Consider the following 25,929-nt stretch of genomic DNA (forward strand, 5'->3'; position numbering starts at 1 on the left):
GGCGTGGATACATACCGGAGTGGCAGTTCTTGCAATGCCAATAAACCTAACCGCGATTAGTACTGGTTTCTGGAAGAGGAGGATGGGGAGAAGGGCACAGGGAAGGAGTGAAGGGAAGAAAACAGGATTAGTGGAATGTCTGTCTGAAAACAGAAATGGGACGTGAAGATGTCCATGAATGAGAGACAAAATAAGACTGAGAAGGTCAAACTTATATAGCTATTTGCCTCCACATTTCATGGGACACTGGCGTGTCAATGGGGAAGGGGTTTAAATGGGAAGGTCATGAGTGGTGCAGGTCCTGGGTCAGTCTGGAGCTCTGAGGGTCGTGTCACTCACCATCGAACGCCGGATGTGCGTTAGACGACTCTTGGCTTTGTTTTCGGCAAACTCCAGCGTGTTGATGTCCTTCAGACGGGCTTTATATTTCCTCATCTGCTCGCAGATGATCAGCTCCACACACCTGAGAAGACCAAGGTAAAATATGCATTCAAAATTATGAAAAATTAATTCTTAGTTTACATCTTGCAATTTTGACTTTTTCTCTGAATTGTCAGTCTACTTCTCACAATTTTGGATATTTTCTCGGAATTCTGAGTTTCATTTTGCAATTTTGGCTTTTTCCCTCCTCTGAATTCTAAGTTAACACCTCACAATTTAGACTTTTGTCTATGAATTCTGAGTTACGTTTTGTTATTTATTTATTTTTTCCCCCTTTGGAATTCTCAGTTTACATCTCACAATTTTGACTTTTTTCTCGGAATTCAGATTTTTTTTTCTCTCAGGCTTCTAAAGTTTACATCTCACAATGTTTTTCTTGGAATTGTCAGTCTATTTCTCGGAATTCTAAGCTACATTTAGCAATCTTGGCTTTTCCCCCCTCGATATTCTAAGTTTACATCTCACATTTTTAAAGTTTTTCTCGGAATTGTAAGTCTATTTCTTACAATTCTGAGTTACATTTTGCAATTTTGGCTTTTTCCCCCTCGGAATTTTAAGTTTACATCTCACAATTTTGACTTTTTTCTCGGAATTCTGAGTTTTTTTTCCCCTCAGACTTCTAAGTTTACATCTCACATTTTTTAAGTTTTTCTCGGAATTGTCAGTCTATTTCTCGAAATTCTGAGTTTCAGTTTGCAATTTTGGCTTTTTCCTCCTCGGAATTCTCACTTTACATCTCGTAATTTTGACTTTTTTCTCCGAATTTGAGTTTTTTCCCCCCTCAGACCTCTAAATTTACAGCTCACAATTTTTTACGTTTTTCTCAGAATTGTCAGTCTATTTCTCGGAATTCTGAGATACATTTTGCAATTTTGGCTTTTTCCCCCTCGGAATTTTAAGTTTACATTTCACAATTTTGACTTTTTTCTCGGAATTCTGATCCCCCCCACCCCCATTCAGACTTCTAAATTTACAGCTCGCAATTTTTACGTTTTTCTTGGAATTGTCAGTCTATTTCTCGGAATTCTGAGTTACATTTTGCAATTTTGTCTTTTCTGCCCTCGGAATTCTAAGTTTACATCTCACAATTTGACTGTTTTTTTGGAATTCCCCCACTCCCTCAGAATTCTCAGTTTACATCTCACAATTTAGATTTTTTTCTTGGAATTCTTAGTCTACTTTTCACAATTTTGCCCCCCGCCCCACCTTTTCTTCTCAGAATTCTGAGTTTACATCTCACAATTTTGACTTTTTTTTTTAAATTCCACTTCACGCAATTTTGGATTTTTCCTCTGAATTCTGTGTTTACATCTCCCAATTACGACTTTTTTTTTTTTCAGAATTCTGAGTCTACTCTCGCAATTTTGGCTTTTTTCCCCTCAGAATTCTGAGTTGTCACAATTGGGTTTTTTTTCTTGAAATTATTATTATTTTTTTATAATTTTATTGCGTGGCAGAAATAAGCTTCCGTAGTATGTTGTTCACTGGTGTTGTTTTCTGATCGTCTTACGCGGTGGTCTTGCTGATGTCCCGGACGCTCTGTAGCGGGTCGGTGGTGTCGGGACAGCGCAGTATGCAGGGTGCAAACACGATAGCCAGCGCGTTTGCAGACATGCGGTTTGTCTCCTCCTGGAATGAGATCCTGCAGCAAACAAACATAAAAACCAACATGGTCAAACTTGACAATGGTAAAATTACTGCAAGCTTTCTGCTGTTGCTGCAGGCATTGAGTATAATCATCCAGGCTATCGTCTTACCGAACCAGGTGGAATATGAGTCTCTCCAATGTGCTCAGGTGAGTTCTGCTGAGCTGATCAATGATCGAATAAACCCCCTGAACCAACTCACGCTTATCCTGCAGACCTACACCAGCCAAAATGAAAACACACTTAATTATATCCACGTACATCAGCCTAAATACAAGTATTTTTGCTAAAAATAGTGAGAAAACAAGATAGAGATACATTCCTAACAAGTACTTTTGAGGACACAACATATATGAAAGTAAAAAAAAAGCGATTTTATTCTTCAGAACTTTTCGTTAGATGCTCATACCCATAGCCCTGAGGAACTCCTCGTAAAGTTCAAAGGTCATGAGAGGGTTGGGAAGATCACGCAGCCACTGCTTCAGCACGCTGGCGATCACATGGATGTTGTAGTCGTCTAAATTCACACTGTTTGCATCTGCGATGAAGACAAACATGTAAGTAAAAGTTGCCACTAAATGTTATCGTAAGATGGCGCTGGTGTGAAGCTCACCGGTGTCCAGCCCCTGTTTGAGTTCTTTGATTTTATTGGTGGATCCAGACTTCCTGTAGATGCCCTCGGTGTAGAGGCCGTGCATCTCGATGTAGTTGATCAGCTTCTCCACCACCAGCGGGACGGCTCTCTCATCGCTCGTTAAACGAGACAACTCTACGCCAAACTGCCGTGAAGACAGCTCGAGGTCAAACTGAGCGTGCAAACACACACACACACACACACCAACACAGACAGACACGCAAATGAATCACATGAAAAATATGACGACTGTAATGACGTTGAAGCACAAAGATGACTCACATACAACTGGTGACAGCACAGAAAGATCATGTAAGAGAGAATATTCAGAGGCATACTTATAATTGACACCCTAGCAACTGCATAGCGATGCCCTAGCAACAGCATAGCAACACCCTAGCAACTGCAGAGCAACACCTTAGCAATCACTCAAAACTACATAGAAACACAACAGTAGTAACCACTCCAAATACTCTCGCAACCAGCTAGAACACCCTAGCAACTACATAGCAACACCACAGTAGCAACCACTCCAAATACCCTAGCAACTACTTGAAATACCCTAGGAGCCATCCAGAACACCCTAGCAACCACCCAGAACACCTGAACAACTGCATACCAACCATCCAGAATATCCTAGCAGCCACATAGCAACACTCTTAGCAACCATTCCAAATGCCCTAGCAACCATCCAGAACACTTGAAAAACACCATATCAACCACCCAGAACACACTAGAAATTGCATAACAACACCTTAGCAACCACCCATAACACCTGAACAACTGCATAGCAGCACCACAGTAGAAATCACTCCAAATACCCTAGCAACTACTTAGTAACATGCTGGTTGCAACCACTCCAAATACCATAGCAACCACCCAGAACACTCTAGCAACTACACAGCAACACTCTGGTAGCAACCACTCCAAATACCCTAGCAGATGCATAGCAACATGCCAGCAACCAATCAGAACATCCTAGCAACACCCTAGTAGCAACCACTTCAAATACTCCAGCAACCGCATAGCAACACCCTAGCGCCCTCCTAGCAACCACCCAAAATACTCTAGTAACTGCATGACAACACCCTAGAAATGACCCAGAATTCCTAAAAAAACTACATACTATCCATGCAGAACACCTGAGACATGGCAAAACCCTAACAACCACATAGCACCACTCCAGTAAGAACCACCCTAAATACCCTAGCAACCTCTTAGTAACCACCTAGAATACCCTAGAAACTGCTTAGCAACACCCTAGCAACCATCAGAACAACCTAGCAATGATCCAGAATAGCCTAGCAGCCACTTGGCAACACCCTAGTAGCAACCACTCCAAATACCCTAGCAACCATCAGAACACCCTTGCAAGAATCCAGAACACTTGAAAAACTCCACATTAACCACCCAGAACACCCTAGCAACTGCATAGCAACCTAGCAACACCCTAGTAACAACCACTTCAAATACCCTAGCAACCACATAGCAACACCGTAGCAGCCTCCTAGCAACCACCCAGAATACTCTAGTAACAGCATAGCAACCCCCAGCAATGAGCCATAACACCTAAAAGTCTGCATACCAACCATCCAGAAAACCTAAGCAACTACAAAAAAATATTTTGTGGTTCAAAGACGAGTCTCATACAACTGATGATCGTTTCTCATGTTTAAAGACACATTTCAGATTTTCAACAGACAAATCCAGCATCTAGAGCGCAGTCTATCAGATGGATGACGGATCTGTCAGTCAAGCACTATTTAAAGGCGTTCTTACCTTCTTACTGCATGTAGTAGTCATCCTCAGACAGCACTTCCTGTGACAAGCATAGCGACAGACTGAAGAAAACCAGAAAGAACAAGCACACGGTTAATGGCAGATCTGAGCACCAGCATCGCGTTTCCCACTCACATCAACAGAAATATGAGACTGAGAGGCTGTTATCGATCAAGTTCAGAAGAAAATGGGAGAATTTACAGGAAAAAAATTTGATTAAGTTGCTCTCAAGACTAGCAGACACTTAGTGACTAAGATGAAAATACAGGAAAGGAGAAACTGATACAGAGACTCCAGACTATTATAGTACTCAAAACCAGTGTTATTTTAGTAGTATTGATATTTGTTATTAAAGTTTTTGGTAATACTTAGTTTTTGCTTTTAATCGTTCCAAAAACCTACTTTTTCAAACTCGTCCTAGATGGTTTGTCTGATTTTCATCAAAATTGGCTTAGATCATCTTCAGACCATGCTGGCAAAAGGTTATGGAATTCAACTTGATTAGTCAAACCGTTCTCCAATAATGCGCAAACAAATTTGAGGAAGAGCATGCAAAAATGGATGTGAGGCTATATCTCCAAGACCAAATTTGGAATGTGTTACAACAAGCATGACCTGAGGCTACCTGCACAGTTTCTGTGCAGCACCACCTAGTGGTCAGAAGATATGATAAATGCCTATTTTTGCTTGTAACTTCTGAATGGTTTGGCCAAAAATCACAAAACTGGTCTCTTTAGATTTCCATGACACCCATTTTGGGCATCGGCCATTTTAAATTCTGTCGTAAAATGCTATATTTTATGAACACATTTTTGCGTATCATTACAAAAACAAGGTATGTGTCTTCTGCACCAAACTGTGATAGTACTCAAAAAGTAGTTTTGTGGTCAAAACTTTGCAAAAATGCTTGAGTATATACTTGAGTATATTAGTCTATTGTAATGAAACTGATCTGTTCCTTTCCTATTCTTTGGGTCATTCCGAGAACATACATCGCAATTTTGCCATAGTCAGACAAACTTCCTGTCCGCCATTATGCTGAAAACCTACTTTTTTAAACTCCTACTAGACTGTCGGTCCAATTTTCACCAAAATTGGCTCAGATCATCTTCAGACCATACTGACAAATAGTTATGGAATTCAAGTTAAATAGTCAAACCGTTCTCGAATAATGTGTAAACGATTTTAATTAATACAAGGCTATATCTACGCAACGCTTTAGCATATTGAGACCAAACTTTGTGTGAGTTATAAAAACCATGTCTTGAGGCTACCTGGACAGTTTCTGTGCAGCACCAGATAGTGGTCAGGAGATATTAAAAAATCCTTATACTTAGAACTTCTAAATGCTTTGGCCAAAAATCACAAAGCTTTAGATTTGGTGAAGCATGCAGAGTCGAACTATACCCTATTTCCACCATTTTGCCCATTTTGAATTTTGTCGTAAAATGCTATATTTTCTGAACACATTTTTGCGTATCGTTACGAAACTTGGTGTGTCTTTGGTACCATGCTTTGATAGTACATTAAAAAAGTTTTGAGGTAGCACCACCTTGTGCTCAAAACCGCAATTAAATTTACAAAAATGCTAATAACTTAAGTATGTTAGCCTATTGTATTGAAACTGATCTCAATAAATTCTTTGGGTCATGCAGAGAACATAGATAGCCATTTTGCAATAGTCAGACAAACTTCCTGTCCACCATTCTTTATGCTGAAAACTTTTTTGTACTCCTCCTAGACTATTGGTCCAATTTTCACCAAATGCTGGAATGATGCCGAATTTCGGCTGTATCTCTGCATAGCTTTGACATATTGACACCAGACTTTGTATGTGCAATTGTCACCTCACACTGACCATGCCACATCAATTTGGTAATAGCGCCACCTATTGGTCAAAAGTAATATAGCGTTCATATGAAGCCATTAATTACTTAAAAAATAGCCTATTGTAATGATACTGGTCTCAAAATATTCCTTGGGTCATGCAGAGAACAGAGATATATATATATTTTTTTATTTAGTTTTAGTCATGTTTTGCTTGTCTTTTTTTAATCTATATAGTTTTTTAAAAATACATTTTTTTTATTTAAAATAAGTTATTTTAGCACTTCAGTTAATACTGAATGAATGATAAAATACATTTTCTATAATTCATTTTAGTTTAGTATATTTCAAGTAACGAAAATGTTAGATTTTTAGATTAAGTTAACAATAATAATCCTTGTCAAAACATCTTGGTTAACATATATTTTAAATTATAATTACAAATAATGACACAAAAATATATATTTTTTAAGCTAACTTTAATTTAAATTTTTTGAGAATTACAAAAAGGCATGAAGACACTCCCATATTTAACTATTACAATATTAGAAACAAAACCTTTTGCGGACTGAAATATAAAAATGAAAGCTGCACTCACGTTTGCAAACACACGCTTTGTCCATCATCCAGATGAGAGACGAACAGAACTCGCAGTAGGTCGGGATGCTGTACTGGGTGGATTTAAAAATGTGACCCATGTGTTCTTCCACCTGCAGAGGGTAGCAGTGCAATGAAGATGTTAATGCAGTTATCAAGAATTCATAAACCCTATTACACAAGAATAATGATCTAAATAGAGTTTAAAACAAGCACTGACGGTGTCCGATTCCTTTTTCCTCCTCTTCTTCCTCTCGGGTTTAGGAGCCTGGAAAACATACACAAATCTCAGAAGAGTTTTGTTGACCAATATGAAACAATTTGTGGATCTAGAGAGATGCTTTACCTTGCTTATGGTTCCGTCCATTGGTTTGTGTTCGGTCATGAACTCATCGAGGAAGATTTTGAAGGTGTTGACCCAGACTTTAACCGGCGACTCGCTCCAGTCTCTCTGCTCCAGACGCATGTTCTTCTCTAAGATGTGCTCGAACAGAGCGTAGAGATCTTTATAACGAATGCTCCTGCCATCATCCATCTGAAGGTGAGACACATTCGGGGTGAGATTTTGGGGATGAGAAGATTTCAAGGTTGCTTTGAAGTCACTGTGAAAAGTTTGATTTGAGAAACTCACAGCCAGAGCGGTTGAATACGAGTTGAAGATGTTAAGACGAAACTCTTTGAGGGCCTTCTTGAAGACCACGTCCACTGGTGTGTCCTTCTGACTGTCTTCAGCTTCTAGATCGCCGATCTACGAAATGTGAGATTGGAGAAATTTAATATTTTGGATAATGCGATCATTGTTCCAACGTCAAATTAGACCTGCATTAAATGTTTTACCGCATGGTTAATTTTGCTTTCATGACACACGGGCTGAACAAGTTTCCCTGTAAATTGCTCAAAAAACATACTTATGTAATGGTTTAGTAACAAAATTGAATGGTTATCGCAATTCTTACATAACTGTGTAAAACAATTCTTGTGCAAACTCATTGTGAGTATTTCGTGACACTTGATGTGTTAATATCTCGTGTTAGCACTATTGTTATCTGGCACTGCCTTTAATCGTCCTGGGCATGGAATTGACCAGAGCTGCACAGGTTGTTGCTGGGACAGGGTATATACAGCAATCCTAAAGTTAAATTTACTACTTTTTAATACCTTTTTTACTACCTTCAGAATTTTTTTTAAAACCATCACGACACTAAATTGCAAGTGTTAATCAGCGACCTTTCTATTATTTACACAGATTTTGACATATATAACATACAAAAAAAGAATAGATTTAGAGACTGATGTTGACAACATATTGCACATATTTATTTTACTTAGTAAATAAAAATAAAACAAACTACATAAAATGTGCAATGGAGAGAATGGATAGTTCCAGCACACTGGCTGGCATTCACTGCAAGATCAAGCATTTTAATGTGAATATATCATATTGGAGAGAGTTTTACCGTGCATCCTGCTGTAACCAGAATAGGTGCGCGCGCTGTTTGAATAACGTTACTGAATGGAGAATGATTGACAGCCGCAGAGGAGGGAAAACGAGTTTCCGTAAACTTTAATGTTGTAAATAGACTTCTGTCCCTCTCTCCGAGCACGCATTCCGTTTTTATGTTTAGTGGATTGCATATGCGACCGAAGAGCGTTAGCTCCCATCCAGTTGACATTGATGTTTTTTTTTACACACCGAACAATAAGCCTGCCTGTTATTCCCTACTACAGGCCTGAGCCAGTCCTTAAACGCTGGGTCGTTCACCCAGCTACCAGAAAACTTGCATTTGCCCTGGAAGAGGACGATGGTTGTCCAGTCGTTGAAGATATGCCTTGAAGCAAGTCTAAAATAAAACGTAAAGGCGGGCGTACACGGTGCGATTTTTGAGGTCGTACGAGCTCGCATGCGATTTCTTTGGTTATCGGAGGTAATCGTCTCTTCTCGTATGGTCGGGGCTCGTATGGTGTGTGAGAAATTACGAGACGAGCAGAGTGCCTTACGAGCACTTCCCGACCTCACGATCATTTTTAAACATGTCAAAAAACTTCGGGAGCTGTCGGATTGAAAACGTGACGTGTGTGCTGTTGAACGAGCCGATTTGTTGATCAAACTGGAAATGACCAATCAGAAGCTAAAGAAAAGGAAACCACAGAACAAGATGAACATGACAGCGCCACGGCGACTTGGACTATTAAGAAAGAGGATAAACTCGCTGAACTTTGGCAAGAACAGCGAGCCCTGGCTCTGGGCAAAAGAAAAAATGGGGGTGCTAGGGGTGCAGTGCAGTGATGCGCGGGTTGAGTCATCCAAAAATATTTTTTATGATATTCGGGTCGCGGTCGTTCGGGTCGTTTGAAATAAAGATGCCAATCAAACCTTTGTAATTTATATAGTAGCCTACTTGACAATTTTCTATGAAATACATAGACCTACTATTTATTGGCTGAACAAAATATAGCCCACCTTTTGAATGTTGAGCGTTATTAACTGTTGAATAAATGCTGATGCAGGACAAAATGCCGATTTCCCAACACGTTGAACTGAGCAGTGCCATTGCACCATTTTAATAGGCTACTTTTAAACGAATATAGCTCAGTAATGTCATTTTTTTTGTTCTCTTTCTTTTTGGAATTATTAGACACATTTCACTTAATTTCTTAATTTTTTGAAGTCTTAATTTCTAGCACTATTTTTAAACAAATATATATAAAATCTCATGTATAGGCCTATGCTTGTTTAAAACCAGGGATTAAAAACGATTCCAAGTAAAAACGGTATTTTTTCTTTACATTTCCAGAGAGCGAAAACGAACGAAATCAAATAAATTCAGGCACTATAATTAAATTATTCGTTTGATACAACTATTATAGCTATATAATTAATATATATATAATAATATTATTTAGTCATATTCGTGATTCCTGAATTTATATATGAAAACTTCGTTTTGAAGTGCATTCGATATGTTTGTAAAAGAAAATTCGTTCAGCTGGCCTATTAAATTGATTTAATATTCTTGATAATTTTTAGAGGAAGTTAAAAGTTAAGAAAAAAGGGAATTAGCTTGTGGTCTATATATATTTAGGGCTATAGGCTAATCTTTTCCTTACATTTTATTACACTGTGTAGATCGAAATAAAAAAAATTATTGATCATATTTAACATCGGAGAATCACCGACATAATTTAGAGTATAGCCTACTTCGAAAATGAAACTATTTAAATCTGTATAAAGGAAAGACAAAATAAATCACAACAAGAAAAATCTGTATTTTTCTTGTAATCAAGAACATTTCTTTTGACAAAATTACCTAATTAATGCCGAATGATGTTTGACAGTGAACGAATCTCCACCGCATATAATCGCTGCTGTCAGTCGCAAATATTAAACATGCGGGTCAGGAAGCGGGTCGGGGACTATATATATACACTGCTGTAAAGGTGAAGTTTTGTCAAGTTTGCAACAAGTGTACACACGCAAGGGTGATCGGACGGTACTTCCTGCATGTCTAGCAAAGAGTCACGGCTCATATTTTTTAAATGCAGTAAAGAGATAGACAGAGAGCAGTTGTATTTAACAGTAGCCTACATACACAGTATATTATACACAGCCTTCCTCTCAGAATGCGATTGCCTCGGAAATCGGCAGGTTTTAAAATCGTGCAGTGTACCACTGCGTCCGTAAAAAAAGTCATTCGTGACGTGTGCGTGGCCATACGGTCTTCCGACCGTCCGAATTCGCACCGGCCGCCTTAAGCCAACAACTTCTGTGTTCTGAGATGTTGCCGAACGACCACTGAATACGACGTCAGCATCAAACATAAGTTGAGACGGAGACGAAAGATCTTTGATCATGTCCCCAGATATGCTAAAGCCCATATTTAAACGAACTAACGCGAACGCAGATAGAATTTCAATCAGAATAGGACACCTGATAGTCTGAAAAAATAATACCTAATTTGGAAAAAATAATACCTTTGAGACCACATTTAATACTTTTAATGGCCTTAAATTTGACAATTTTGATTTATCACTTTTTAATACTTTTTAAAACCCCGCGGATACCCTGTGGGATCCTCTTCCATTCCTCTCGAAGCTGCTGGACATTAGACACATGGTGCTTCTCCATCTTACACTTGAGGATGCCCCACAGGTGCTTAATAAGGTTCAGGTTTGGAGACATACTTGGCCACTCCCTCACCTTCACCTTCAGCTTCCTCAGCAAGGCAGCTGTCATCTTGGTGGTGTGTTTGGGATCGTTATCATGAAAAGGAGAAAAAAAAGGAGAAAACGCACCTTTTTCATGAGGAAGTCGTTCATGCAGCGGTAGTCTGCGGTGCTGGTGAGGATGTGCAGAGAGTCGTTCTGCCAGGCGGACGATTCTAGAGACACGCTACTGATCTTCACACTGCGCCTCCTCTTCATCGACATCATGCCCATCATCGGCTCGCGGTTCTCCTTGCTGTCGCGTCCAGACAGTCCGGCGTGCTCAGGGCTTCCTGGAGGAGAGTCTGCGAGACAGGAACTATATTAGACAAGAAGACAAATGTGGAGATGAGAAAGAAATGAGTGAAAAATCACACACCTTTCCTCCTGTCGGTGAGCTCTGAATCTGCGGAGTGCCCTCTGGTGGACATCTTTTTATCACCATGCTTGCTCTTACTCCAGAAACGCATTTTGCCTCGGACCCTAAAAACAGATTAAAAGATTTATTTTCATGCACTAAAGAATCATTTACAAAAAGATCAGGAACATGAATAATAAACAAAGTAGAGTATGGCTGCACAATATTGGAACCTCTGACAATGTGATATTCAGTTTGACATGAAAAAGGTATAGATTACATGAATAGATCTATTTGGAAATACTTTTTTTCCTGCATGCTCAAAGTGCATATTATATTTTATTCTAAAAGATTTATTTATTTTGAATTCTTTACAAATTTGTGGGTTTATAGTTGGATTTACTCTCAGTAAACAATTTTTTCAACTTTTTTCACTTCACACTGTTTTTGACCAATTCTGTATGACTATGAAATATTAACAATTATTATTTTAATAAATATAATAGATTTTTATTGTAACTTATTATATATATATATATATATATATATATATATATATATATGTAACTAATTTAGACATTGTCATAATACTATTGTAAAACATTTAAAATGTATTAAGTTTAAAATGTTTTATTTTAATTACAATTAAATAAATTTACTGTAAAATTATAATAGTAATAATTTTGCCTACTTATTATTTAATAATGATTACATTTAATAATTTATTTAAAAAAATAAAAAAATAGTAAAACTTAAATAAATAAAAAAAATATTAATTGCATTTTAAATTTATTAAGTTTTAAAATGTTTTATTTTAATTATGGCAAAAAAATTATATTTAAAAAATTTGGATATATTTAAAATTGTAGTTTTAGTTGTATTTGTTTTAAAATGTTTTATTTTAATTACAATTAAATTCATTAACTGTAAAATTATAATACTGATAATTTTGCCTATTTTTATTTAATACATTTAACCAATTAAGAAATATATTGTAATACTATTGTAAAAAATGAAAAAAGTTACATTTTGAAAATACAAAAAATGTTGATACATTTAAATTAAAGTTTTAAAATGTTTTATTTTAATTACAATTAAATACTAATAATTTTGTCTATTAATTATTATTAAATACATTTAACTACACTGTAAAAAGTTTTCACAAGTTTCAACTTAAAAACTTGAGTTCATCAGCTGCCTTAAAATTTTAAGTTAAATCAACTTCAAAGTACAAGTCATTTTAACTCATTTCATTGTCTTTAGTTGAAATTACTTATCGTTTTCAGTTGATTTAACTTAAAATTCGAAGGCAGTTGCTAAACTTAAGTTTTTAAGTTGAAACTGGGAAAACTTTTTACAGTGTAATATATACTGTAATAATACTAAGGTACTATGGTAAAAAAATTAAACAACAAAAGTAAAACATATTTATACATTTAAAATGTAGTAAGTTTTAAAATGTTTTATTTTAATTTCAATAAAATTAATTAACTGTAAAAGGACTATACCAATGATTAATTTTATATTATGTTTTTTTATTATTATTATTATTAAATACATTTTTTAATAAAAATATATTTTTATAATATTATTGTAAAGCCTAAATTAAACCATTTTTCTTTTTAGAAAAATTAATAAATTATTAATTGCATTTAAAATTTGTTGAGTTTAAATGTATTTATTTTAATTACAATTAAATAAATTAATATACTGTCAAATTACAAGAAATAAAAAAAAAATTAAGTATAAAACCTAAATTAAAAAAAAACTTTTTGAAAAATGTATTCATATAATTTAAAATTTATTACATTTAAAAATTATTTTAATCACAATTAAAGTAATTTACTGTAAAATTACAATACTAATAATTCTGTTTTATTTTTTTAAATAATAAAATAAAATTTTGATCAAATAGTAGAAGAAATGAATTCCACCCGACCTGCCGTCGCTTTGCGAGATTGACTTCCTGAGCGAATCCATTTTCCCAAGATCACCTGAGGACATGGTCTTCTGGATCCTCTTCTGCTCTTTCTGAGACGACTTGAGATAGGAAACAAATCCAGAATCAGATCATAAGTAATGTTTTGTGAACATCAGACCAGACTGAATGCTTTCCCCAGGAACAATGTTCTGCTTTGTTTGAGGCTGGTTAGTGTTTTGAGAAGAATAAACTAAACAGCGTAACGATCCCAAACCCAAGTGAATGACAGAAACTATGAGAGAGAGGCTATTTCAAATAAGAAATGAGTGAGTAATGGAGAAATCCATGTTAATGGGAGTCGCATGCATCTTGACTTGCAAACTCCATATTCATCAACGGCTGCAGCTCAAGTTGTGAACAGAAGATGAGCAGTTTAGGAAAGCCAGACACCCCAAACTCTTCAGATTGGGTTAATGGAGACACGGCGGCTTCATCCAGTCAGATATTAGTCTTCTATTTGATTAGTCCTATCTCCAGTTTGGTTATGAAAGAGTTCAGCGGTCAGTCGAGAGGAGCTTTTGCACACTGACCAAACATTAAAAATTAATGTTAAACAAATTCTGTCATCATTTATTCCCCCTTAAGCTGTTACAAAACCCTTTTGACATTTTTTTTTCTTCCATCACTGTATTTTATTATCACCGAGAACCTGTTATAGTTTTATTGATTTTTAAATTAGTTTTTATAATTCATATTTTTAATTAGTGATTTAAAATTATTATTTAAATTTAAAGACTTTTATATTTTTAGTTAACGTTTTTAAAAAAACCAAACAATTTTTATATTGTTCTATTTCCCGCAGTATCTTTTTAAATAATTAATACATTTTTATAATTTTACATTTTATTCTATTGATTTTTTTGTTCAGCGAAATATATATATTTTTTATTTCGTTTTATTGTAATTTATGTTTATTTTAAGTAAATGTTTTTTTAAAATGTTGTTTTAGTTTTAGTTAATCATGGTCCACACGGGTTCTTTAATGTATATTTTTAACTTTGTTTTTATTTTTATACTTATATATTTTTTATTTATTTTTTGTTGGCATTTACTTTAACTTTTTATTTTGTTTTAGTTAACTAAAATAACCAGGGTCCTGACAGGTCCATAAGAAGTATAACTTAAAAAAAACTAAATAAATTAAATTTGAAAGGTGAGGTCTATTGTTTTATATTATATTTTATATATATAGTGATTTTTGTATCATTTTTTGAGATTTGTTTGGTCAAATACATTTTTAAAATGTTTTTTTTTTTTTTTACTTTATTTTATCTCAATAAATGTTGAATTTAAAAAATAGTTTTAGTTAATCGGGGTCCCCAGAGGTCCTTTAATATTTTTTTTTTTTTAAATTCATTTTTATTTGAATACTTTATTTTAATCAAAGAAAAACTATTTCAATTTTTAGCAAAAAACAAAATAATAATAATAACAACAATAATAACAACAACACTTTTTTTGGCATTTACTTTAACTTTTTATTTTCATTTTATTTTAGTTAACTGAAACAACCATCTTTATAAAAAGTATAATTTTTAAACATATTTATAAACTATAAAAATAAACTTTTTTTATAATAAAAAATATATATAAAAAAAGTATTTTTATATTATAAAAAGTATAATTTTTAAACATATTTAAATTAACTTTTATATAAAATTATATATATATATATATAAAACATTCCATAAAGGAAAAAAAAAACATTCTTAAAAGGCTCAAAAGTAATGTTTATCATTTTATCCATCTTTGTTTCTGTCAAAACTGTATTATTTGAACTGTAAAGTTGTTTAAATTATTTTTACATAATTTTTTGTATCTGTTGTAAAAGTTGTGTGTAGTTAAAGTATAGGAAATGGTCTTCAAGATGGACGTCATATGGGTTTGGAACGGCTTAATGACAGAATTGTATCAGTGTGCAAAGCTCCGTTGTGGTTTCCGGCTCAGTTTTACCGTCTGAGAGTCGCTGTGGCAGGCCGGGTCGCTGTCGGGTGAACTGGGTGAACTGGGGGATTGTGGGAGCGGCAGGGTGTGAGAGAGGACGGGTCTGTACTCGTATTCGTCGTCTTCATCGTCGTCAGAGTCGAGCTCCCTGCTGCAGGCGCGACTCAGGAAATCAGAGCGCGTCCCGGCCATGCGTGCTTTCTTTTTACGAGCCGCTCCGCTCACCTGATCGTTCACATTGATCACGTCAAAACTAGATCCTAAACACATCTCAGCACTTGTCTCACATAGCCTAAAAAAATCCTTCATGCTTAAAACAAAGGATCACAGTCATTCAAATCTCTGAGAAACACATCAAATAAATTAGAACAATATACAGTACATAATATCTATCTATATAGATGGACAGATAATTACTATACATTAGATATACCGCAATATAGTTAACATATAATAAACATAAAAATATGAAATTGTGCTTATAAAATAAAAAAATGCTATGTAAATAAAAATACGTAATACAAAATAGTATAGTTTTAAAAGTATAAACTATAATAACTATACTAATAAAATATATTACAAATATGTATATAAAAATAAAATAGTACATATAAAAGTTATTCAAGTATGTATTTTTATAATACATATAACATTTAATTATACAAATATAAAATAGGACATAAAATAATATAAAAGAATTAGAAGTTAAAGTAATATTCTGTAGTTATTAAAGTATTAATATAAATACTTTAGTTTTTTGAAAGTTACATATATATAATATGTACATACATTAATATTACTTACTTTAATATAAAGTAATTAAAGTATATTAAAGTAATTATAGCAAAGTATTAAAAATACTACATTTATACTATAAACTTTTTTAATAAAAAAAAAAAAAAAAAAAAAAATTATATATATATATATATATATATATATATATATATAAAATATTCAGATATACGTTAAAAATAGATAAAAAAATATTATAAATAAAAACAAAAAATACAATATAAATAAATGACATTTTAGTAGTCATTAAATTATTACTATAACATCTGTACTAATTATAGTAGTTAAATTATTTAAAAATACTGTTTTTATACCATTTACTGAACTATTTACTATTTTGAAATTATACATTTACACACACACACACACACACACACACACACACACACACATATACATATATACATATATATATATATATATATATATATATATATATATATATATATATAATTTATAAAAATATAAAATAACAAATACCAAACAGAAAAAATGTAATATAAATAAAAATTAAAGTATTACTTTAACAATTGTTTTTATACCATTTACAAAGCTGTTTACTAAAAACTAAAAAAGTTTTTTTAACTAATTCAATTAAATAAAAATGAAATAAATATATTTTTAAAAGAAAGTATTTAAATAAATAAAAGAAATGCTTCTATAATTAATAATGCTGAACAAAAGAAGTTTCTCACCTCTCTGTTTTTTAAGGATCTGAATCCCGCCTCTCTTTGGATGGCCAGAGATCGCTCCTGATTCACCAGATCTTTGTCCGACCTGAAAACCACACATGACCTTAACACCTACGCATCAAAACAACTGGCATCTGCAAACAAATGCAACTAGAACTTGTCAAAAGTGCAAGAACATCTTGTAGAGAGTTCAGAAGTGAAGGTCAACTCACTTGGAGAAGGTGAGTCGGCTCCGTTTGGGAGGAAAGGCCTTCTCCTTCATACTGATGCTGATGCTCTGAGAAACAAACTTCTTCTGAACCTCCTTCTTGGGCTCTGAAGTGGCTTCATGAACTGAGTCCCTCAAGTCCAGCTGGAGGGGTTTGGAAGAAGACGTGATCGGTTCAGGGTGAGCTTCAGGGCTCGGCGGCGTCTCGTCGTCCGGATGATCTGAAGAAGACACTCCGTTCGATCTGTCGTCGGTTTCCGGGCGGATTTCCTCAGCGTCCATCATCTCTAGTTTCTGCAGAGCTTCCAGGCTGCTCTGGTCGACGGGGTCCTCCTTCTGCATGCTGATTATGACCACCACAGACTCCTTTTTCTCCCGAACCTGTTTGACCGGGCTGCCGTCGTCTTCTGCGATGTAGAAGTGAGGTTTGATGGACGCCGGACTGCTCCGGTTCTCCTCCATCGGCTCGGATTTGGACTCTTCGGGAAAGCTGAGGAGCTCGAAGCTTTCTTGGCTGTCTGAAGGAAGATGTTTGGAGAGAGGGATTTGAGCAGGAAGCGCGTCGTCCATTGAACCGGAGCGGACTTTGAGCAGCTCTAAACTGAACGTGGCTTGCTGGAGCTCCCGTTGCCTCCTGCTTTCGCGTTTGGAGCGGCTCTTCAGCGTACTGTCGTCCACGCTTTTGGGAGATTCGGTGGATTGAGTTTCCTGTTTCTCCTCTAGTGCGTCTGGGATTTCGGTTGGGTTTTGAAGGGCGTGTAAACTTTTGCTCACAGTGTTTTCACAGGGGATTTTCTCTCCACGTCGCTGCTCTCTCAGAATGCGACACCTTGCGGGAAAAGCAACATACATTGATGACACTTTTATTGAGGTTGGACATAAATGACACGTTTGACAAATCAAATAAATATTAAGATGCTTTATTGATGCCTATAATGTTTATTTTTGCTCTGGTAACCAAAATACAAAAGTATTTTTTTTAAAAATCTATAATAAAAAAAAAAAGTAAAAAATTAAGTAATAGCTCATTAATTAAGTGGAAGAAATAGATTAACTTAAATAAAACTAAAATAAATTATAAATATATTAATTGTATGCAAAAATGAAGAAAAGGCAAAACATTAATTTTAAATAAAATATTTAATAAATAAAGTATAACATTTTTTTCCACTAAAAACATACAAATGTTTTTTAAAGGAAATTAGTTAAAATATAAAAAAAATATATAATTGTATATAAAAAAAATATAATTGTATATATATATATATAACAGGTCATTCATTAACACCCCTGATTATAAATAACAATAACATGCCATTTTCTGTCAAAATTAAATGAAGTAGAAAATACAAAAGTGCAACAATAAATAAAGTACATTTTATTACATTTATATTACTAAAAATATAAAATACTACATTAAAAAATAAAATTAAATGGATTTAATCAAGTGGGGAAAGAAACAGATAAACATAAAACAAAAATAACTAATATACAATAAATTAATTAATCAAATAGTTTTAAAAACTTCTGAGAGACATCTATATTTACAATCTACATTTTAATGTAAAATTGACTTAAGTAGGAAAAAATAGATAAATATAAATAAAGCTAAAATAAAATATAACCAAAAACATAAAATAAAAATACTAAATTTTAAATTATTATTATATTTTTTATTTTAGAATTAAAAAAGTGAAAAAACAGATAAACAAAACAAAAATAAAGAAAAAAGGTAAAGTTTTTAAAAAGGACATTACATATTAAAAAATACATTAAAATAAAAAGAGACATCTATATTTATAATTTATATTTTTAGTATAAAATTGAATAATAGCTCATTCATTAAGTGGAAAAAATAGGTAAATACAATTAAAACTTTAAATTATAAAACTACATAAAGTAAAAAAAAAAACACAGATAAAGTATAACAAATGTTTACAAAAAAAATTACTAAAAAGCTATTTTGAATAAGGAAATGAAAATAATTCAAGTAGAAAAAACAGATAAAGTATAGCATTAATGTCATGCAAACATATCAAATAAAAATACTAAAATACTATTTTTAAAAAGGAAATTAAAATAATTTATTCAAGTAAAAAAACTGGAAAAGCATAGACTTTTAAGCAAAAATACAAAATAAAATGACTTAAATACTATTATTAAAAGTAAAAGGGTTTTTATAAATAAACATAACTTCATCTCATCCTAGATCTCTGAGAGACATCTATATTTGTAAGGTATATTTTTAATAAAATATTGACTAAAAAATAGATAAATATAAATTAAACTAATGATTTGGAAAAAATAGATAAATATTAATAAAACAAAAATAAAGTATGACTTATATTAAAAATATAAATTAACTAATAGAAATAAAAATATTTATTTTTCATGCTCAAAAGATAAAAATAAAATAAAATAAAATTACTCCTCTAATAATTATTCTATAAATGATTATATTATAAACTATTATATTAATTTAATGCAAATATATATTTAAAAAATACTATATTCTAAAAAGCAAATTAAACAAAATACTAAATTAATAAAGTATAACACTATTTTTTATGCTAAAACCAAAATAAAAAAGACATAATACTATTGTTCAAAGAAAATTAGGACATATAGTTACATATGTAATCTACAATAAATAAAAGACTAATAGCGCATTAATATGCGCATTAAAGTCCATTTATCATAAATGATTCAGTAAAACTGAAATATAAATAATTACAATAACAAGTGGAAAAAATTGATAGACAAAAAAAATGTTAAAAGTATAACAAATGTATTATTTTTATGTAAAAGAAAATTGTATTAATAAAAGTACTATTTAAAAAGAAAATTAATAGTATTTCAAATCTGAAAAAGATAAAGAACATTCTGCTAAAAGAAATTAGCCTCATAGATCAGCTTAGTGCACTGACCTGCGTCGATCGCGCTGCCCCCTGCAGGCGGCCTGTAGCGTGACGGCGGCGCGGCGCTGATGCAGAAAGCTGCGTCTGTGTGTGTGGCTCCTCCAGACGGCCTGAATGATTCGAGCGGCTCTGTGTCGCGTCTGCAGGACTCTCCTCCAGCCCGTCTGGATGATGAGCGCCGCTCTCCTCCGCCGCAGGTACAGCCGTCTCTCCCTGAAGCCTCTCCAAGCCGTCTGCAGACGAAGTGCCGCCCCCTGCTGGAGCTCTGCGTCACCCGCGTCCCACCGACTCAGACAGTCACGCCACCAGCGCTGAAACACACACAACAATGCTTACTGTGCACTACACACTGCATACTGCAGACTACTCAATATAATAGTGTTTTTGGATAATGGTCTGGCTGTTTCAGAGACACTCAAGCTCCCATTTACTATTTTATTATGCATTTATTTTTTAATTTGTATTTGTGTTATGTATCTATTACTGTGTTTGTGTTTACTCAGTATTTTATTTTACTGCTTTAATGTATGTTTTAAATTTCTATTTTGTTTTATTATATGTGACCTTGGACCACAAAACCAGTCTTAAGTCGCTGGGGTATATTTGTAGCAATAGCCAAAAATACATTGCATGGTTCAAAATTTTTGATTTTTCTTTTATGCCAAAAATCATTAGGAAATTAAGTAAAGATCATGTTCCATGAAGATTTTTTGTCAAATTCCTACTGTAAATATATCAAAATGTAATTTTTGATTAGTAATATGCATTGTTAAGAACTTAATTTGGACAACTTTAAAGGTGATTTTCTCAGGATTTTGATTTTTTTGCACCCTCAGATTCCAGATTTTCAAACAGATGTATCTCAGCCAAATATTGTCCTATCCTAACAAACCATACATCAGTAGAAAGCTTATTTATTGAGATTTCATATGACGTATACATCTCAGTTTTGTAAAATTTAACCTTATGACTGGTTTTGTGGTCCAGGGTCACATATTATATAACTTTATTTTACTGGTTTAGTGTATATTTGAAATGAGTATTTTTGTTATGCATATTTTGCTCTAATTATTTTTTACTGACCTATTTTGACTGATTATTTTATTTTGATCTAATTTTATATTATTTCCCCGTATGCTATTTCACTGCTTTTTATATGTATTTAATTTGTATTATAATGTGTCATTCGGTTCTGATTTTATTATTTTTATTTTATTTTATTTTACTGCTTTATTGTGTGTTTAAAATATGATTAATATTTGTATTTTTGTTATGTGTTGTTTGGTTCTAATTTTGTTATTGCCGGTATAAAATTGTTATAATTGTATGTTTTTAATTTTGTATTATTTTGTTCCAATTTTATTTTATTTCCCTGTATTTTATTGAATTTGTCTTATGACGTGTCACTTTGTTCTGATTTTATTTTACTGCTTTATTCTATGTTTTTAATTTTGTATTTGTGTTATTTGCTCTAATTTTATTTTACTGACTGATTTATTGTATGTTTTTAATTTTGTCATTTCGTGTATTTTTGTACACAATTTTTTCTTCTATTTTTATTTCCCTGTATTTTATTTTACTGCATTTGTGTCATGTTTTACTGTGTTTGATTTGATTTTATTGCTCAGTATTTTATTTTACTGCTTTGTGTTTAAAATTTGTTTTTAAAACATTATTATAATAACTTTGCTCTATTTTACTTTATTTTCCTATTATATAAATTAAAAATCTAGTAAATAATATAACTAAAATAATAATAACAAAATAAATATATACACCTTTATGAAATTATTTAATAAAATTACGTGCTTAAAATATATACCATATGAATTTAATTTAGAAAATATTTAGAAATTTATTATATTTTTACATTTCTATAATAAGAAAATGTTCGTTTTTAAAATATATGATTAAGTACACTAATGTTTCAATTTTTTATGAATTTTCTAAAATATTTTTTCAATATTTAGATGCATTTAAAAAGATAAACAATTTAAAAATAAATACATTTTATTGTATATAATGGAATATGAATATTTCTTAAATGTATTACTTAAAATAAATACATTAATAAATTAACAAAATAATAAAAACAAAGAAAAATTGTAAAAGATATACATCTTTTTGAAATGTGTGCAATAATTTTTACAGTTAAATAAATAAAGTATAGCATATAAATTAAGTTATTTAAAAGTTATTACAAATATATTTACCAGATTTTTACATTTATATAATATAAAAGTTTACCTCTTTAAAATATATAATTTTTTTTAAAAATAATTATTTTAAAACTTAAATTGTGGCATGATTAATTACACTAATGCTTAAAGTATACATTTTCTAAAATAACTTAAATATTTAGAAGCATTTGAAAATATATAATACATTTAAAAATAAATAATGTTTTGTATAAATGGTAGATGATTAACTACACTGTTTTAAAAAAGAGTATGAATTTTCGAAAATTAGATGCATTTAAAACATAAAAACAATATTTAGAAGCATTTAAAAATATATAGGCAATTTAAAAAATACATTTTATTGTATACAATGGTATATGATTATTAAATCTATATACTTTTTCAAATACATTTATTAAATACAGGAAATAAATTAAAACTAAGTATAATAATGTAGTTAAGTAAGGAATAATTGACGACAAAATCCGACAAAATCCGCTTCGCGTCGTGACCGCAGCACCACCTCGGGTGTGCATTATTTTCTAAGAATTCTACGGCCCGAAGTCAATTATTCCGCTTATACTACAGTTACCACACCTCAAGGCATCGATCAAATGATATATTTCAAGACATTCGTCCCGTTTTTATCCTTAAAACGCTATTGTGAGTAGGATTAATTTCTTACGCAGCTCATTCAACAGCTTCGTTGCTAGTTCCAAAACGTCATTTTAGACCTAGTAACGACGCTTGGGCTGTTAATAGCAAAATAATGCCGTTAATAATGAAGTTTAGACAGACCGACAGACAAGCAGACAGACGGAAAGAGTGAGGGAGAGAAAAACTAAGTGTATGACTTTACCTCTCTCACGTCTGTGTCTCTCAAGGGTGACTAGCAGCATCGTCTCTACTAACAGTTAAACTTTAAGTTCATTTTCTTCAAGACCACGCCGTTGTTACCTCGTGTGTGAGAGCTGTCATGTCGTTTTTAAGTTGTTCATCGTCAGAGCAGCGCTAACAACATTAGCGCGAATGCTAACGCGAGTGCAAACTGTAACGTTATGTGTGTGCGTCTGTGAGGTGAGTGAGAGAGGGCGAGAGAAATAGTTTGTGTTTTCCGTACATAATAAAACGTAATATATTGTGGAAAAAAACATGGAAATAATCTGTCGTTTTTATCCGGATGTTTACTGTATTTATTAGTTTGGCCAGTGTCATTGTGGGTTTTAGTTATTTTGCTGTTTTGGGCTGTAAGGACCTTTGAAATAACTGAAATCGTATGGCGAAGTGATATAGACATGCACTGCGGTCTAAAGCTGCCTGGAACTACGTTCGCCGTGCGTTTCCCTGAATATAATGCACACCTCTAGAACGTTCGTCAGCCAATCAGATCCAAGCATTCAACGGCCCTGTAGTATAATATATTTTAATAACATCTAAATAATTTAATTCATATACAATAATTGCTAATAAAATCATTTCTGCATACATTTCAAAAGATCTTTTTAAATATTTTAGATTTTTTTTTAAATTTATGCATTGTAAATTTTATATTATTTTAAAATTATTTTTTACTTATTTAAAAAAGATGTACATATTTTTAAAAATACTTTTCCCCCCCCTTTATGTAGTTGTATTATTTGAAATAAAATATTTATTTTAAAAAGTATATAATTTAAATTTGCTTTACTCTATAAATTCACATGAAATGAATCTGCTGTTGTGAGTGTACCTGTATGAGTCGAGCGGCTCGTCTCTGTCCGCAGAAGCGTCTCCTCTCCTGCTGCGTCCTGAAGCTCCTCTGCAGACAGACGATCCTCCTCAGGACCTCCTGATGGAGCTGCTCCTGTAGCCACTGCCGCAGACGCTCACGCAGGAACACCTGAGACACACACAGCGCTCAGCATCACGGGACACACTCGTATGTGTGTGTGTGTGTGTGTGTGTGTGTGTGTGTGTGTGAGCTGACGTTACCGTGCTTCTGCCCACTTGATGTCCGTTGGGCTCGAGGTCGACGCTCTGCAGGAAATGCCTGATTCCCGTCTGAGTGGCGTTGAAGCCCGCGGGTAACAGCACACGGAAATGATGGCCAAAATCCTGAAGACACACACAAGACCAGATCCTTTTCAATCTTTCTGGATTCTTTTCCATTTGAATTTTTATGTTTTAATGGATAAATTAAATGTTAGTGATCAAAAAGCATGTCTATCTAATTTGAATTAAAAACTAAGATTTTTTATTAATTTTAATAATTAATTAAAAAAACTAATTCTGAAAAGTTATTACAAATTCCATTACATTTTATTTTTTTCAAATAAATAATTTATTAAATTAATTTAAAAAGCATGTCTAACTAATTTAAATGAAAATCTATTTTTTTTCTTTTCAAAGTATTCCATTTTTTTTTCCATTCCTTGTTTTATTTATTTATTTTTTGGTTTCTGTTTTTTTTTTTCCCATTTGAATCCATTTCTGGATTCAGTTTTTTCCCGTTTACTTATTTGTTGTTGTTGTTTTTTTCCAGATTCCATTTTAATGGGTAAATTAATTAAAAAATAAAAAATAAAATTTAAAAGCACGTCAAAATGTATAAATTAATTTTAAATCAATAAAAATAAACTCCTTAAACCAGTTTTATTAGTTTTCTAATTCTGCTTTATCTTTTCCAAAATTCCATTTTATTTTATTTTTACAAATAATCACAAAAAATAAACCCCTTGAAATAAGTTTTATTATTTTCTTGATAATTAATTTTTTCTAGATTCTGTTTGTAATGGTTACATTACATTTGAGCAATTTTAGTAATCAAACATCATGTCAAATTAATTGAAATCATAAAACATATGATTGAACAACAATTTATTAAAAGTTGAACAAAATTTAATAATGGCGGCCCTTTAAAATATATATATATATATATATATATATATATATATATATATATATATATATTTTTTTTTCTGATTGACTTTTTTGAATGGTTGAATTAAATTTTAGTGATCAAAAGCATTTCTTTAAGCTTTTTTAATCCATTAAAATCATGAATCTTTCACTATTTAATTTTTAAATGACATTTTTTACAACAAAGGGGCCCTATAAATGTTTATATACATTTTTCAGAATTTTATATTTGACATTTATATTTAAATATTTTATAAAAATATTGATATAAATATATTCTACTGTACAACATCATTTTTTATTTCTTTCACAACTGTACAGGCCTACTTTTGATTTATTTAACTTCTGTGCTATACTATAATTTCCATGGCTGGATTGTGTGTTTTGTGGGAATGACTGAGGGGTGTTTCGTCACCTGGAAGCTGTATTTGACGCTGTATCCGGAGCGCCGTATCCTGACGGTCTCCAGCATGCCGGTGTAGCGTAACTGTCTCAACACCAGCGCGTCGTTGAAACGCAGGGGAAGCTACAGAAGGAAGACGTAAATCAAACCACGCATCTACATCCAGTGACGCAGTAACAGAAACTTGACTCATATTGTACCTTTTCCGCATTGGAGCGGATGCATTTCACAAAGTACGGCTCTGACTGTCCCAGAGTCTCCATCAGCTTATTCAGAGACACCTGCAGCAAACACACACAACACAGGATTTCAGCTCCCTATGATACTCAGTTTTCTAAAATGTACATTTTGTATATTTTATGCACTAAAATAATAATAATAATAATAAGTTAAACATACAATTATTGTATACATTTCATTTTAAAATA

General features: G+C 32.6%; 1 protein-coding gene across 1 annotated transcript in view; it reads right to left on the reverse strand.

Moving 5' to 3' along the window:
* LOC141301027 (unconventional myosin-IXAb-like) overlaps positions 1–25,929 on the reverse strand; it is a 62,258-nt gene that overhangs the window by 7,688 nt on the left and 28,641 nt on the right. The window contains exons 12-32 of the mRNA XM_073831281.1: positions 25,702–25,782; positions 25,514–25,624; positions 24,172–24,294; positions 23,930–24,079; positions 20,030–20,331; positions 17,107–17,931; positions 16,898–16,979; positions 13,425–13,525; positions 11,507–11,610; positions 11,218–11,432; positions 7,556–7,672; positions 7,271–7,459; positions 7,145–7,192; positions 6,926–7,037; positions 4,501–4,562; positions 2,701–2,893; positions 2,497–2,625; positions 2,199–2,304; positions 1,952–2,083; positions 340–463; positions 16–69 (exon numbers count right to left, since the gene is read on the reverse strand). Of these exons, the coding sequence (XP_073687382.1) occupies positions 16–69; positions 340–463; positions 1,952–2,083; positions 2,199–2,304; positions 2,497–2,625; positions 2,701–2,893; positions 4,501–4,562; positions 6,926–7,037; positions 7,145–7,192; positions 7,271–7,459; positions 7,556–7,672; positions 11,218–11,432; positions 11,507–11,610; positions 13,425–13,525; positions 16,898–16,979; positions 17,107–17,931; positions 20,030–20,331; positions 23,930–24,079; positions 24,172–24,294; positions 25,514–25,624; positions 25,702–25,782 (3,360 nt within the window). The remainder of the gene's footprint in view (positions 1–15; positions 70–339; positions 464–1,951; positions 2,084–2,198; positions 2,305–2,496; positions 2,626–2,700; positions 2,894–4,500; positions 4,563–6,925; positions 7,038–7,144; positions 7,193–7,270; positions 7,460–7,555; positions 7,673–11,217; positions 11,433–11,506; positions 11,611–13,424; positions 13,526–16,897; positions 16,980–17,106; positions 17,932–20,029; positions 20,332–23,929; positions 24,080–24,171; positions 24,295–25,513; positions 25,625–25,701; positions 25,783–25,929) is intronic.

Source organism: Garra rufa, chromosome 25 (assembly GCF_049309525.1).
Source record: "Garra rufa chromosome 25, GarRuf1.0, whole genome shotgun sequence".
NCBI classification, from domain to species: domain Eukaryota; kingdom Metazoa; phylum Chordata; class Actinopteri; order Cypriniformes; family Cyprinidae; genus Garra; species Garra rufa.